We start from the raw sequence: 16,661 nt of genomic DNA on the forward strand, positions 1-16,661 counted from the left end.
TGCATTAGTTTGAGTTCATAATTTTAGTTGGTAGAGCGACAGATTCTTCTTGCTGATTGATTTCCCAAATTGATTAGTTGAATTGTTGAATTTTCTTCATCGTCGACTTCCAGGATGTACAGTGTATTCACTGATGAGTTTAGGAGTCTTTCATGTGGTAATCCTATTGAGGCATTTCTTACTTCTCCGTCTCTTCCTTTTTTAATTTCCATATACATTGGGCAACTTCTGGTTCGCTGACTTATACAATTTCCTCTTTATGAAGTGTTCTTGTAAAAAAGAGTGTTCTGCTTTGGTTCGTTCTTGAAGGCTGGTTAAATTCTCATTTCTTACTTTTCCATCTCTTTTGGGTCTTGAAGGTGTTTGACCAATACTTGTTAAGCTTTTTTTTTATAATTTCTGGGGAGAAAATTCTTCCTGATCACTGTCGTTACCATGAAGGTTTCATAAGGTACGAATGAAGCATTATGCGAGATGAAACCAATTGGCCGTATGATTACGCAATCTTCAAAATTTACGGAAGTCAGTGGCCGGATATTTAATATACTTTCTATTTCTACTATTAGTATTGTTAATTCCCTTCTTCCCTTTCCCATAATAACTTCCTGCCAATGTCTCTACTCTTTTCATTGCCCACTTGATTATCCTAGTTATTCTCTTGTAATCCCTCTACTCCGTAGGGCTCTTAGTATGATATTCTTCTAGATCATTCTTTATTTGCCAGGAAGTTTGTTTATTGTGTATTTCGTTTCGTAATGGCCTAGAAAAATAGTTGCAATTGGCTAGCATTATCACTTAAAGCTAATTTAGGATAATCTCACCGGGCAATGAATCTGCTTAATATGTATTTTAGATATGTGTTTTAGAGAACTTTCAGAAGATAAACCTTCTACCGGCTCGAAATGCATTGCTCTTGTTGTGAAGCATGTGAAGAGAGTTACCCCATCTTTTAACTATGCCGATATCAGTTTTAATAAAAGGGAATCCATACAATCCAATCCAACGTATGTAAATGTTCGAGAGTGCACGATTCGAGCTTCTGAAAATTTAAGCATGACCGAGTTTTGTATTCTATCTTTTACAAAACATGCATTCTATCTTTTGGTATCTAGAATTCTGTTCTCAATTTTGAAAATGTATGAACAATTCCGTGTGCTGCCGTTGTGTGAAAAGTACAGATATGGGATTATGTCATGGAAAATAAGTAAATTATATGTAAACTGCCTTCATTCAATTCGGAATTTTCAATCGACTTTTGGATTTCCACTAGCAATTTTATTTATCGTTCTATGGATTCCATTTATTTATTTCTTCAGTTATTCATTCTGATTGCGTTTACCTACCTTCATTGCTAATTTGCAATCAGTGCAATCAATGTTGCAAGTTGATCGTTTATCGTTGATAAGATTGTAACTATGGTATTTGTCTTCGTGCTGTAATTTTATGAATTTAAGAGTTCATCATGCAATAGTCCTTATTTTAACACTGAATAACGCATCTGTAAGTTTAAAACTTTTTATAATTTCCTATGTGACCTTTGCTATTAGAGTCACTTTCTTCTTCACTTCAAAAATCACCATCGAAGTTATATTCCCATGTGACAAGTTGGTTTCCTCCTTTTCCAGCCATGATAGTCCGGTCCTTTTCACCATACTTCATAATTTCCAAATTTTGTTGGAGAAAATCCCCTTTTTTTTTGCAATATCAACTGAATTATACATGCTTGGAATGTAATGAAAAAAGAATTTTGCTTTTCTTATTTCTTCTCGATTTTCTGCAAAATTTGTTAGTGGTCGGAAACAGCGATCCAGTGTACTGCACACTTAAAATTAGATCATAAAGTTATCAACGCATTTTCAAGTTCCAACCGATTTATTACAAAATGAGCTGCTCATTCTCCAACAAATACTGCTAATAACTCCAATCGGGATATAGTGATATCTTTACTTGGTGTAATTCGGGATTTAGTGAGTTTCAAGGACATTTTAATTCTTTGAAATGCAGAATATATCACACTTGATGCGTTAAATGTATCTGTGATGACATGAACTTACATTTGCTTTGAAGTGTGTTTTACAAGTCGTCGTATTTGTTGGCCATTCATTTATTAGAGATTTCCACGTTCTTTATCCTCTTTACTTATAAATTAATTCCAAGCGTTATTTTTCTCCCATAAATTTTGAAAAAATTTAAATTGTATCATACTTAGACTGAGAACACTCAAACTCTTCAATCCCTTTGAATGTGATGACGCATCACAAACAATTTGAAGTTAGATTGTAGTTTTACCTGAAGTTATAATTTCATGATGAGGGAGATAATGACACTTACCTGATCCATTTCTGCACATACTCTTTCGGTGATGTTAGCATTGTAACTAATCGTAAAACTGATTTCACCGTACTTGAGAAGTAAGTGTGCTTTATTCTGAAGTAGTTTAATCAAGGAATTTAAGCAACCAAAACACAAACCAAAGTTATCATTTAACTTAATTCTTGATTCTTTCCATAACTGATCTCCCATTGGTTTTAGCGTAGCGATGTTTTCATTGAATCTTTCTAACACTTGTTCGTCATCATTTAACTTAGGCTATTCTTATATGTTCCTATGAACTCTAATTTCTAGAACCGGTCTATTTTGAAATATCAAAAAAAAATAGTTGTGTTCTGCTCCTCATTCTAAACTCCTCTTTCTATATATTTACGATACACCGAGATTGAAATTTCATATTAGAATTATTATAAAGCCTTCATGGTATCCCGGGATTAAATGTCATATAAAATGTAATGTAAAAAAAAAAAAAATCATGATGCACCGCGACTATCTTAAACAAAAAAAAAAAAAAATATGGGAAAATCAATATAAAACATGATGACATACAATCCTAATGCATCGTGACTATTTTATAGTGAATTTTACTATCATGACCATTTTATAATAAATTTTACAAGACATTTCAATTGTTTAAGAGAGTCGCGATTAAAAATATTATGTGAAACCTGATATAATACAATCATGATACATTGAGATTCTCACAAACTAATGTGATGTAAAATGTAATGCAAAAAAAGAAAGCATGGTATACTGCAATTTTTACAAACGGTTGAAATATTATGTGAAATCTAACGTATACCATGTACTATTTAATATGAAATATGTATATTCACTCGAACAATTGAAATGCCATATAAAATACCATATGAAATAAGCCATGATGTACCGGATTCTCTCAAACGATTGAAATGTGATGTAAAATCTACTAAAAAAAAAAAAAAAAAAAAAAAAAAAAAACATTATATAATATGATTTTAAACATTTTTCGCTGTACATGATTATGGCCACGATGTTTTACGAAAACATGTATTGCGATTGTTGTTGATTATTGAGCGAGATGTGAAGTGTATTGTGGAAAATGATTACGTTTACAACCAGTATGAAATTCTGGATCCGTATTTTATAATTTGTTTTTGTAAATTACCCAAAACCTGTTTAAAAGATTTTTAGGATAACATATACTCGCAATACCGCTGAGACCCTTCTGCTGTGATATCATTTCGATGCTATATTATATACCATCAATAATGCTTGATATTAAAATTGTTTATAGTAGCAAAAATTTTGACCCCAGAGATCAGTTATGAGTATTCCAGCGATTTGTTGTCGTTACTATATCGAAATAGTGCCTACTTAACTACGATTTCACTTATCTGGAGGCTATATTATTACCTTGTTTTACCACTTTATTACCTTGTTATTCTTAACTTGAAATATCTTTCGTTATCTTGACTCGATTACTTACTAGGAGTATACATTCCAATCATAAAAAATGAATTGTTTTTTAATTCAGTTTGAAAATTTGGTAGTGTTTCACGTTCCGTCTCACTAACAATTTGAAGCAACTGTTTAAGAATTACTTTGAATATTAACGGTCACCTATAATGACTTTAGGAATCCACATTCAAAACTTACTGCTAAATTTAGTCAATCCAGTCATCCTTTTAGCTTGTATTGTTTCATCTCATTGCTTTTTAGTATTAAAAAATTAAAAAAAAAAAAAAAAAAAAACAAAACAACCTCGATTACAAATTTTACGAAAGAAACAAAAGAAGAACAAAAGTTCATCGCCTCTTAAAATGGTTTAATTAATATTAATCGTTGTGTTTTTATCTTCCCGCAAAAACACAACATTTACTTCCTACTCCTTTTAACTACACTTAAAAGTGATGGTAATCTTCATAATGGAAATTTGCTGTGATCCAGTTTGAATTGAAAATCTTTATGAATAACGGTTACATAAAACATCACACTACCTTCTTGATGAGATCATTTCGTAACCCCTTCGATATCTGATTAATCAAATAACTTTACCGTCCTAACAGAATTGAGGCCAGAACTTTCAAAAATCATTGTAATTTCCAAGGGAAATTTGAAAGATTGTTCAGTGTCGCATACCGAATTGAACCATCCCAGCCTACCACTGATGTGACGGTAAGTAGTAACACAAGTGAAAGTTTTGGAAATTAAGTTATGAATAAAACACAAAAATAAAAGAAAATCACCGAAGGAGCACACCTGAGATTAAATGACAGAGCAATCGACAATTCAAAACCATTTAGCTCCAACTAAAACTACAAGTTGTCATGAATACAAGGGAGAATACAGTAGCAAAAAATGTCATTTCACGGATTTGCACTTATTTACATATCAAGCCAATGAGTGCTTGGGTAAACTGATATGTTACAAATATACAAAAAGCAAGTAAAAACATCTTCGAGATTTCCAAACGAAAAGTCTTAAAAAATTTTTTTTCTATCATTTTCAATATTTTAAACTCTAGCACTAGTTACCTTCTTTCAGCAAGCACATCTTAATTTAAATGCAACAAAATCAGAAGTGGATTTTTTTCCCTGTAAATTAAAATTGTTTAAAATATTTCATACTTTCTCTGCTTATCGCTTGATCTTTTAAAACTACGGACAGTTTCGATCATTCTCAACTACTACCACCTACTGATAGACAATTTGCAGTAACATAGAGGAAAACATAACTTACAAATACACGCACCATACGCACACGCACAGAACTTTCATCTAAATTACTCAGATGCAAATATGAGAGTGCATCACGGCATAATATCTACTTCTCCTCCTTGCTTTATAAATATATTACAACAAATTCCATATTTCCTTAAATTGAAAACAAGAAACTTAAACCTCAAATCATCACCCTCTACAATAATTTAGCATAGTTATTAACCTTATTGAGTGGTACGCATTGGACCGATTGGTTCCTATTTCCTACAGTTATTAACACTGCAGTAACAACTACATCGAAAGACTTGTAAAACTGTCCCAAATAAACCTAGAAAGGAGGAGGTAAGAAGAGGAAGGCAGAGAAAAATAACGGATCGGAGGACAAGGAGGATGGAGGTAGAAATAAGTGTTTATAAATCTGCGCTCTACTCAGTAACTAATATTACGATCAACACAACTCCAAGACGAAACATAACTCTAATAATTCCATAGAAAGTTAACTTCTATTATAAAAGCTTTAATGAAATCCTCATCTATTTAAAGCTTCCTGGAACTCTGCAGTTCCCATCCTTTGCTCAAAGATTCACAAAGTTATCTTTTGGAAAGAAGAATTGAACAAGCCTTTTTAAACTCTAAGAAAATATCAACAAGTATTCATCTCAATCCTTCTCCAAAGATCAGCATATTCATTGACAACCTGAAAACGAAAAACAAATAGGGAGAAAGACAGAGAGAGAGAGATCACTTACCACCTATCAACAAACAAGTTGTGGTAATAAAAAAAAAAACTTGAATGACTTACTGAACGTAGCCATACTATATCGTTCATACAGGTCTCCACTATGAACTCTGATGAAATATCCCTGTTTCCAGCACTAACTTTCTCTAGCTGTAAAAAACAATGATGAGCATATATGCAGGACATGAACTGCGCATAATCATCGACAAGCAGTGCTATTGTTTTATATTCTGACCTTATCTTCGCAGTTCTTTAACAGCATATACCGCATATGATGCAATTTGTGGTAAATTCTCGACAACTTCGCACAAGACCAACAAACCAAATATTCCTAAAGAAAGCTTAAAATACTATTAAAATTACAATATAAAGATAACGGTTATAAAGCAAACATCCAAGATCGATCGTGTTCCAGAGAATGATGAGAGAAGCTGTAATTAAACTCTTACCACCGCATGCAGTGGAGATCCAGACCCTGTATAACAGACTTCTTCAGCTTCCAGAGTATCATAATCGTAACCTTCATTACAAAACAACTGCACAACTTTCTCAACACCAGAAATGCCACAAGCCTAAAACAGCTATTTGAGACTGATTGAAGATTTATCTTAAAGAGTTTTTCCTAAATATAAAAAGTTTCGTAGCAATGTGCAAACTTTTTAAAGCGCATATTAATTTTAAATTCACAATGTTCTGAAGTTCTTAAACATAGATTTACTCTTAAAATTTTATTCAGTTGATCAGAATAATATGTAACATTGAAGATTCGCAAATGCAAAAAACTGCAGTATATACGGCTGACTTCTATAAAGCCAAAAGAAGTGGAAAAAAAAAATGAAGTAGGAATACCTGACAACTTAAGCCACTGCCCTCTGAATCGCATACCACACATGACGAATAAAAATGCAGCAAATCCAAGTATCGCTGAATCCATTTCACTCGTAGCTGTACTTTCTCTTTTCTTTCTTGGTTTAATTTATCGATACCATTTAAAGCACATAAATAATTCCAATCTGTAATTGGATATAGTGAAAGTAAAACAATAAATTGATATATTAACTGGTAATATTTGCTGCCAATAGCAACACCGTCTCCGGAAGAATTAATAGAAAAACCTCAAAATTAACAGAAAAACGAATTATGAAAATTCAAATTCAATTGGCATAAAACCAATCATGCTTCGGCGTAATTTTGATCTAAATCTCTTTCTTTTGCATTAACAGAATCTTAATACAACTCTAGTATCTCATCTACTGCTATCTATTCATTTATCACAAACAATAATGCATTTGTCAAGTGAGTTATGTTGAATAACACATATAAAAATCTCCTAACCGTTCTTTTGCCTTACTGTCTGGAGGAATGTCATATCAAGCGCATGATTAAGCATCGCTTTTACATATACAGACATTTGCTTTCGGATTGGATCATCTGTGAAGAGATCTTTCTGTTCTGATGCGATACTTGAGTTGGCTAAAATAATTCTTATAATTTATTGAAGAAATGGTATTTATGTTTAAAACTACTGAAATAAGCAACCACTTCCGCATTTAATTAATAATGAACAGAAAGGTAATATTAGAGAACGGGAAAAAATAATGTCAAACTATAAACAGCATAAATTTTTACCCATGAAAGTGAAAGTGACTGGCTCCGACTATGCATGTGTGAAGTTTTGCATACCTAATTTCAAGTAAATCAAAAGGTTTGGAGACAGACTTTGGTAGATAGGACACGGTAATATACGATGTGGTGTGACTACCAGGAAACATACAGAATAACAATATTATGAATATTAAATTGCTTAATAAGTGAAAAATTACCAGATGGTCGCTCTTCATATTCAATGCTTATTGCTGGAAACATATCTAATAACGGCATTTCTGGCTCGACTATGGACTCCGAACGACTGTGTTTGATGAAACGCACTCGCACAACAATATAACTGTCAGCGATTTGATCACACCAACCGGAATACTGGAACAAATTTCTCGGTTATACAGCATTATCAATCTTGAAAACAAATCTTTCAAAATTACAGGAAAGATTTTTTGCGAACTTTAAGGTAACACTAGTCATGCAACAATAAAAAAAAAAAAACAGTTGTCGTTTGAGCAAACAAAAAATTTTCAAAAGTTTGCAAACCGTAGAGCTGTTCCTGTAAGTTATTTTGCCATCAAGCCTGAAAGGCGGATACTTCTGTAGCAAGTTCTGATTATCAACTCTCCAGAGAGGACAGTCTTCTTTCAAGATATCAGCTTTGCAGACTACGAATGTCCCTTTCTGGAAAAAATGGGATTAACTAAATGAAATTTAATACAAATCTGTTTAACACTAAAACAAATTTGCGTCGGCAAAAACCACTAATATATAGGCCATCTTGAAGTACAATCAGATCAATTGACAATATGAAGCTCAAATTTAAATGATATAAATAACAATGTATGAAAAAAGACTGCCCACCGCTAAATGTCCATCTACTGGATGAAACTTCGATAAAACGCTGTGCTCTGAGGATTCCGGATGCGTATTGTGGTGTCCTTTATTATTCCCCAATGGCAAAGAAGAGTTTCGGTCACGGCAATACTCTGTAATAATGATACAATTATCAAAACACATTCAGGAATGATATTAAAAGCAATATGAAATATAACAAACCTGAATCTACACGACTTCCCTCTCTTTCATTCCAATGCATTATGAGGCGTCTTTTCTTACTAAAAACGGTCGCTTCTTTGTTTATACTCTCAGATGTGCTCCACTGCTCACTCTGCTTGTTCATAAGTTCTTCTTCGAAGCTTGAAAAACCAATATTATATAAAATGCAAACAACTGAAAGACAACCACTCCGAAAAATGAATCCCCATGAATGAATATTTCGACAATCATTATTTTGGCAATCTGTCTACGCGTAAAACATTCCTATGAGAGGCTAGTTTGTATGCTTTAAGTAAACGCCGTAATTAATTCATCATAAAACTCTTATCTATGTAAATAAACCACCAAAATATGTCAATAATAAAATACTTCAACTTACTCTGATGCATGCCTTTTCTTTTTTTTGTGGTGATGCTTATGTTTATGTTTTTTCTTCCTTTTGCCTTTTGAGTCAGGGCCTACCCATTCATAGTCACTGTCTCTTTTCTTTTTCTTCTTTTTCTTCTTCTTTGGTTTCTCATATTCTACCATATTCTCATCGAATGATCTTCGGGGCAATCTGATCAGTAACTTCGGAAGAGGTTGCTCCGACTGAGCACTAGAAAAAATTAATGAGTTCAAAGGTATAATAAATCATGCCACAAGTCAGTATGCAATATTATAACTAATTAAAATGCCTCCTAAAAGACAACATAGTGAAGGAGTGGAAAGAATAAACTGAAAAGAGAAAGGAAGGAAAATGAAGAAAAAACGAAAGCTTAGTCATTAGTATGGAAGAAGGCTATGATGTTGAAAGTAACAATAAAGAGATCCTTAGCTTCAAATGCTTTAAAAATAATAACAATTAAGAACAACACAGAATTATTTATATCTTGATTTGAGTTGAACTTTACTTCCTATTAAAATATATCTGAAAAAACGGACCCATTTTCGGCATCACAACCGGTTTTCGGTTCCATCTTAATCGTAATCACTGATGGTCCTATTTGTTGCTCATTTTTGGCAGTTTCTTTATCGCCAAGGGATTTCGTCTTTAAGAAACCAAATGATGAGCGATGTTGTTTACGGCGCAACAACAAGTCGACTATTGTTTGAGGTTCCGCTACTTTCTGACCTATAAAATCAAGAATGAAAAGCCTTGAAAATTTTTACCACAATTACCAAGAACAAGAAAAAAGCTTACTTGACGAATTTTCTGCGCGATGTTCATTGACAGCAGCAGGTGGCAATAAAGGAGTCGAAGGCACAGACGGTCTTTCTGATGCGGCTGAATGACGTTTTTTTGGTACAACGTGTCTCCATAAATCCTGAAATTCGCCGATGGGATATACAATCCTGAATAACGGAAATCCATCTCTCCTTCCGAAACTCGTACTGTACAGAATTATAATAATGAGAAACTATAAGATTTCAATAAACTATCTGTATAAATATTACCTGCTGATATTGTGGTTCATCGTTTCCAGTTTTTGTTTTAAGCTCTGGATGGGCACTGTTTATTCGTGCGAGTCTCTGTGCAACTTCTGCCTCTAGTCTTTGCTCTCGCAGCTGGGTCTCAGATACGGTTGCACCGGATGGTAATGGTTTACTTTCCTCCTCATCATCCTTGAAATTGTATGCGTCATCTGAAGCTACAATCATTGCTTGTAAAATATGAAAAGCCAATATTTGAGGGATGAAAGAATTCTCCCATATATGTAGCTTTCTTTAAGATTTTTGCAATCATCTGTTTCAAATCAAAACTGCAGTGAAGGTTTCCATGCCAAATTCCTAAAAGCTCTCTATGTAGGCTTCAGTTTCAGAGGCGCTTTGAAAACGGAGAAATGGCAATTAATTTGAAGTCTGAAACAAAAAATTCTACTTTACAATCCTGCGTTATTACCAAACATTGCTTCAAAAATAAGGTTCATAGATCACAACCAATTCCAAAGTGAGTAATAACCTTGAACTTAACAGTCTGATTGTAAGTCACAGTTTAGTATCTTGATGGTTGATTTATACTTAAAAGCAAAATAATTTTTTAATTTTGTCACTAAATTTAAACAGACTTCCATTGTATTGCTTTCGCTATAGAAAGGGGTGATTTTAAAATAACCTTATAAAATCATTCAACAAAAACTTGTTAAAACAAAATTATAAATAGGTTTACCGTGTTCCTCAGTCTTGTGCACAGGCTGCAAGAATGTTTTTGCTTTCTGCTTATATACTGGGACTTTGTTCGATTTGTTTTTCTTTTCCGTTGCTGGCATGAATAGGAAACGTGTTTTTTCTGAAGGAACATCGTTACGTGTGGATCGGGGACGGGTAGCGGCAGTATTAGTGGAAGTGTTGGATGAGGGAAAGAAGAAATTGCATAATGATGATGAAACACCGCCTGACGTGGATGCTGTGGGTGAATCTGGAGGCGTGAACTGCAAATAAAATACTGAGAAGATATGAAACAAAAGCACTAAACAATTTTAAAAAAATTTTTTCTGATGCTTACATCACAACAACTACCACAAACTTTTTAACTCATCAGAATTTTATATAATTGCAGAATTTCAAAATAACTTTGATTTGATACTAACAAAAAACCTTACTTGGACAGGGCTCAAACTGATTTTGTGGTCATCAGAAGTATCTGATTTCATCATCAATACTGGGTCAAGAATCTGAAGCGGCTTTAGAACCTTAGACATAGGTGTCGATATAGCGTCTTTTTTGGCAACAAGTGAAAGAAGTCTGTCCAACTCTTTATCTGCATCAGCTAATTCTTTTTCTCTTTTCAGTTTAATCTTTTCTCGAATTTTCGGTGTTACAAGTTGCGAGACACTGAAAAAAATTTTTCGAAATCTGAAATTAAATTCTATTTCAATAGCTGTCAAAAATAACTCACTTTCTGCAGACTTTTCTGATTGCGACTATATAAGAAGCCCACCCAACTCATTTTTTGAATCGATCAGCTTCTTTTTCTCGCCTTACTCTTATTTACATTCCCGCTACAGGCAGAATATACTGTCCGGCAAAAGTATAAATGATAGCGTCATACTTCATCTGCTTACATAATGTCAAATATTTTTAATATTCCAAATGCCATGATTTTCCGCTATGTGATTGTGGAATAGCTTATAGATCATCAAATATTAATTGACGAAAATCCTTAAAACTTACTTTACAGGCAGTTTAGTTGCACTAGAACCTGTGGATGGTTCATTTAGCAAAAGTCGATGCATCACAGTAGGATCCATTTCATCCAGAACGGAGTGCATGACATCTTTTTCAGCGACAGATGATCCGCTAAACAAGTCAATGTCAGCCAGATCTATACTGGACCATGGCAAGTCTTCCAAATTATTATTGTCTGCTCCGTTTTCATGAGGTGTGCCCTACAAAACATAAGTGCAGTACTCGAAAACTTGAGATACCTTGAAATTTTATCAATGAGAATGTATGAAAATGATGCGATAACTCTTAGCCTTTTCACTCAATTACTTACCGATGTTTGTTGAACTGTAGATGAAGAGTTTTGGCTAACTTCTGAAGTTCCAACTGGAGTGGCATTTCGTACGTTAGAAGATACAGTACGCAATTCTGTAGGACGATTTGCAACGTCTTGATCGAAAGGTTTTTGTTGTGCAGCTGAATTACGTGAACCGACCGACATGGCAGCGATCTGTAAAGTAAATAGCATAATGTACAAATTCTAATGCCCATTTAAATAATCAACAAGAAACTAAATCAGTATGCAAATTTTCTCGCCACTTTTAAACAATCAATAAAGCAAATACCTGCACAGGAGAATGAGCGTTGGATGAGTCGTTTCCGCGCGACATGACGTAATTGGAGCTACTTTGCTGTGAACACGGTCGTATGGTATTGACGGTTTCCGGCACTGGTGCTCTCCCTACAGAGCCCGGCAAATGATCAATTGAACCAACGCTTGAATGGTTGGGAACGGAAGATGGACCCATGGAAGACGTCGAACAAGGTCTCATTTCATTTGAGCAATGGCTTTGGATGGAACCTGGTTGTCTGTCAATTACAAGCATTGCACTGGCAGGAGAAGACTGTGTTGAACCCATAGCGGTATTCGGTTGTTGACTTCGTTGTTGCGGGGTTGAGGGTTGTGAGCTTAGGTTATGCACATTACTATTCTCCACTTTACAAGGAAAAACATCTGAAATAATAAGGTTTTTGTAAATATGTCTACCTACAGTAAAATACTGGAACTTTGGAATTTTAAATCAATTTATTTCACTCAGTTAAAAATTTGGTTCTAGATGTGGCCAAATTTTAAACTGAATTAACATGAAAAACAACCAAAATCTAAATCAAGCAATATCTAAAATACCTGCATTAACCGGCATAGCAGAAGATGAGATAAGAGCGCTGCTGGCTGCAATACTGTTCTGAACTGTGAGCTCAATTTCACCTGGATTGAGATTTGTTGCATCGCTGAAATATCCAAATTTTATATGCAGCAAATAAGAAACATTGTTTCATAGCAATTAGCACAGTCAATTTTCTTCTGATAAATGCACAAAATATCCACGAGCCGTTTCTAGATAACTCGAATATCCACTACAATTAGAATCTCACTGTAATCTTCATGTAGTTGTGGAAAAGAAAATTACTGCTGCTAAGTCCAAAAAAAAGCGTCAAAGATTGTAGCCTTGACATAAACCTTTATATGTATCATATACATCCTCATAAAAAGATAAAACTTGCTTTGTTTTTAAAGGTCCGGCGGAGAAAACTGTATACATTGGCAAAATGGCAGCAACTTTAGCCTAGAAAATCGTAGAATCTATCGAAAAAAAGTAAATATTTTTGAAGGGGATCAAAACTTCTTCAGAAATTTGTAAGAATGAATGTGTAAATTTCAACTTCATGATTCAAAATAAAAATTGAATTTCAAAAAGAAAATGATTCAACCAGGAGTGAAACATATTTAATGTCGTATCTAATAGTGAAACTGATGGAATGTGCAAAAATAAAGGAGGATAAAATGGCGCAAAACCTGTTCAAGCCAAGCAGTATTCGCATTTGGGGCAGCAGGCCAGCTAACTGCTGCAATATTATTCAATTCGGCTGCAAACTGACTACCCAGAGTTAACTGCGAACTGTTTGGTAATAAGCCAGCAGCACCTTGAGCTGCCGAAAATTCTTGGAGATGATGAAGTGTTGAAGCCAGCAACGGATTACTAACATTTCCAGCGGCTGGTGCTATACCTGGACAACAAGGGTGTAGAAAGTAATGGTTTACTTGCTTCAACAATTAATTAGATGTTCATTTTTCTATAAACAAATGAAAATCAACTTTACCATTCTGTAGTAGGTATCGATTCTTAAACAAAAAAAAAAACTAACGAGTTAGTAAGTTAAACGAAAAAAAAAAAAAAAAAAAAAAAAAAAAAAAAAAAAACGTTATTCGTGAATTTCTTAATCCTAATATTTCATTAATAATGTTTGTATACTTTATTCCTTCGAAATTAAAGAAGTAATAAGTGCTTGTTCTATTGCTTAAAAATGTATCGCATTGTATTTTCACGGTAAATAAGCTCGAGTAACAGCACTTACTTTTACACTTACTGATATATGCTATACTTAGAAGGATAGATACTAAACACTTAAGAAGGAAGAGACTGACAAACTAGAAGATATGATACTAGAAACGTCTATTCAAATCTAGGTCACAAGTAACCCACAAAAACGTATGATCGATCTATTTTATACGTAGAAAAAGTCACACCTGAAAAAGTGGATGCAAATGATGGATTGGTAAATCCAGGAGGTAAAAGCGGGTGAGAAGATGTATTCTGCTGTTCCATTCATGCACACCTCTTCAAACACCCGGAAAATAACCCCAACATATCCGGGAACACTTATACAACAATTAACAACACCCGTTTACGAAATTCTGAAACACGCAAGTTTTACTCATTCATATTTATCCACTTTCTTCCTTAGCCTTAGCATTTAAACACAATAATACAATAGGCTTTTTATAAGTTCAGTGAAATTTGAATGTTTCCCAGAATCATATTCACTTTATCTGTAATTCTTCCAGTTACAAAAGCTTGTACCAAATAAAGGAAATTCATTATAGAAAAAAAAAAAATGCAAAAACAACAGGAAACTAAAAAGTAAGTTTTTTGAAACTGTAGTTACTGATATATATTTTGTAACTGTTACAGCTACTGAATTTTGTGAGCTCATTATTATTAATGATCATTTCAAAAATTTGACAAAAATGACAATATGCCCAAATATATGCATTATAAGCTCATTTTTTTAAAGGAAAACACAAATTTACACAAATTTTACATCTCTACCTAAATTTAAGTTCCATCGTTAAAACCGATTTAAAAAGAAAAGCGAAGTCGATACAACAAAAAAGCTATGAATACGAGAGCTGAGAATTTCTTGGATGTGTGATTCTGCAAATTTTCCTGCAAAAAATCTCATTTATTCTAAAATCTAGGTAAAACATAGGCCATCAACAGGTAGAAAAGATTGTAAAAAACACAAAAAAAATGAGCGACAAATTCATGACCTTGTTAAGGATGCTATTATTTCAACTGACAGTTTTAGGTATCTTGAATGAAGTTGCTAAATAAATTTTTGAAATTGGACAGAAGACTGCTAATGAAAGGTGAGACATGTGACCCCTCAAAGGACAAAAGTGATGGAAATTGCAAAGAACAGAAATAAAAGTTGGAAAATTTTAAATACCCCAATAATTATTAAGTTATACTGGATGAAAGACATTCGAACAAAGGAAAAAGCTTTAAGCAATAAATATGATGTCAGTCTAGCAAAATCTAATGAGTACTAATGACCAATGAATAATTTAAGAATATACTCGAAAAAGGCTCGGAATTACTGGAAATCATTTAAACATACAATTATATTAATTAAATTAATTAAGACAACTATATCGATTATCTGATTAGTGTCCAATGAAAATCAAAATGAAGTTAATTCTTGCTGCCGCTTTTTTTCTACTTTTGCTAGCCATTCTGTGACTTTAAACAGATCAGAATCCTCTCTTAATTCTAAACTAATTAATATCATTATCTGAACAAATCTATAAAAATAAGAAAAAAAGGACGATGAAAATGCATCTATTTTTGTTCTGAAAAAATGTAAACTATTCATTAAACAATTTATTACTACGAACAGTAATACTAACATACAATAAACAAGCAAGATGATTTAACTGATAACAAAAGGCTAAAGAAAAAAAAAAAAAAAAAAAAAAAAACGAAAAACCTAAAATTTGTCAAAAAGCGAAAAGATAAACGAACAAATTATTGTTATTTACAGAGAAAACATATTCATATTCAAATATTTAACCAACAAATCCAATGTCTAATTTTTTTTTTGGTCAAATTATTGACTATTTCTATCCATACAACAATTTAATGATTAACGTCACAATGTTATTGTTCAAATAAATAAATCTCTCTTTCCCTCCCTCTCTCTTTCTCTCTCTCTCTCTCCACTCCCCGCTTGTCCCTCTTCTCTGCTTTTCCCCTGAATAAAATCCGAACATAAAAAAATAAAATAAAAAAAAAAAATATAAAGTCCCGAGAAAATGGGATATCCCCGACGGATCAGTAAGCATTCGCAGAATAACAAAGAACGTTCCCTCCCCCATCTTCCCACCATCTTCCTCTCCCAGCCGCAGCACGCAGGCCTCGTCGCTCGCGCTTCTTGCCCCTCCCTCCTCTCTAGCCCTCTCTATCAGTCATACTCTTTTATGGGTTTCTTTCGTTGCTTTTCCACGATTTATCTTTGTAAAATCAATATCTCGTATTGTCGTATACTAGTTTGTTTGAGACACAAATAGTGGTTGTATATTACTACTTAGAAGGTATACACGTACGTGTACATATATCTTTTAGAAAGTATAGGAATACATATATATATACGTAACAAATATATTGAGCTTTCATTGATATCATTTATTTCATGTGACCGTTGCATATTACTTTTGTATCACGTTAGGAACAATCATATGCGACCAGCATGCAAGCAAGTTATCAGCATTTGTTATCATATAGTCGTTAACTATGTTATCATTTAGTTATCATACAAATAAATTAACAGTTCAGTATTTTCTTTGCTCTTATTTGTCCCCCATATTAGATGATACATTTTCTTATTTGCTTATCAACAGAACACACGGACACACACGACACATACATACACATTTGCGCCTTTTCTGGTCATATAGGTATAAT

At 33.4% G+C, this 16,661-nt stretch overlaps 2 protein-coding genes across 4 annotated transcripts; both read right to left on the reverse strand.

Moving 5' to 3' along the window:
• Positions 1–465: 465 nt before the first annotated feature.
• Bm17899 (Uncharacterized protein) lies at positions 466–2,372 on the reverse strand (the record flags this gene model as incomplete). Its single annotated transcript, XM_043073287.1, has 3 exons — positions 466–505; positions 887–1,039; positions 2,332–2,372. 3 exons carry the CDS (start codon positions 2,370–2,372, stop codon positions 466–468), a joined length of 234 nt encoding a protein of 77 aa, XP_042929221.1.
• Positions 2,373–5,676: 3,304 nt separating this feature from the next.
• Positions 5,677–14,243, reverse strand: Bma-eor-2 (Uncharacterized protein; the record flags this gene model as incomplete). Of its 3 annotated transcripts, XM_043073288.1 has the most annotated exons (23): positions 5,677–5,730; positions 5,836–5,922; positions 6,008–6,103; positions 6,222–6,344; positions 6,622–6,785; positions 7,108–7,245; positions 7,596–7,749; positions 7,918–8,055; positions 8,236–8,360; positions 8,431–8,570; positions 8,810–9,028; positions 9,355–9,544; positions 9,614–9,737; positions 9,868–10,055; positions 10,580–10,841; positions 11,013–11,244; positions 11,584–11,798; positions 11,909–12,085; positions 12,201–12,589; positions 12,764–12,867; positions 13,177–13,202; positions 13,433–13,644; positions 14,165–14,243. In XM_043073288.1, the coding sequence occupies 23 exons, from the start codon at positions 14,241–14,243 to the stop codon at positions 5,677–5,679; spliced, it is 3,636 nt and encodes a 1,211-aa protein (XP_042929222.1). The 3 variants fall into 3 exon arrangements, with proteins under 3 accessions (XP_042929222.1, XP_042929223.1, XP_042929224.1); XM_043073289.1 differs by lacking the exons at positions 13,433–13,644; positions 14,165–14,243 and having other exon boundaries at positions 13,141–13,178; XM_043073290.1 differs by lacking the exons at positions 13,177–13,202; positions 13,433–13,644; positions 14,165–14,243 and having other exon boundaries at positions 12,764–12,779.
• Positions 14,244–16,661: the final 2,418 nt, after the last annotated feature.

Source organism: Brugia malayi (assembly GCF_000002995.4).
Source record: "Brugia malayi strain FR3 genome assembly, contig: Bm_v4_ChrX_scaffold_001, whole genome shotgun sequence".
NCBI lineage: Eukaryota > Metazoa > Nematoda > Chromadorea > Rhabditida > Onchocercidae > Brugia > Brugia malayi.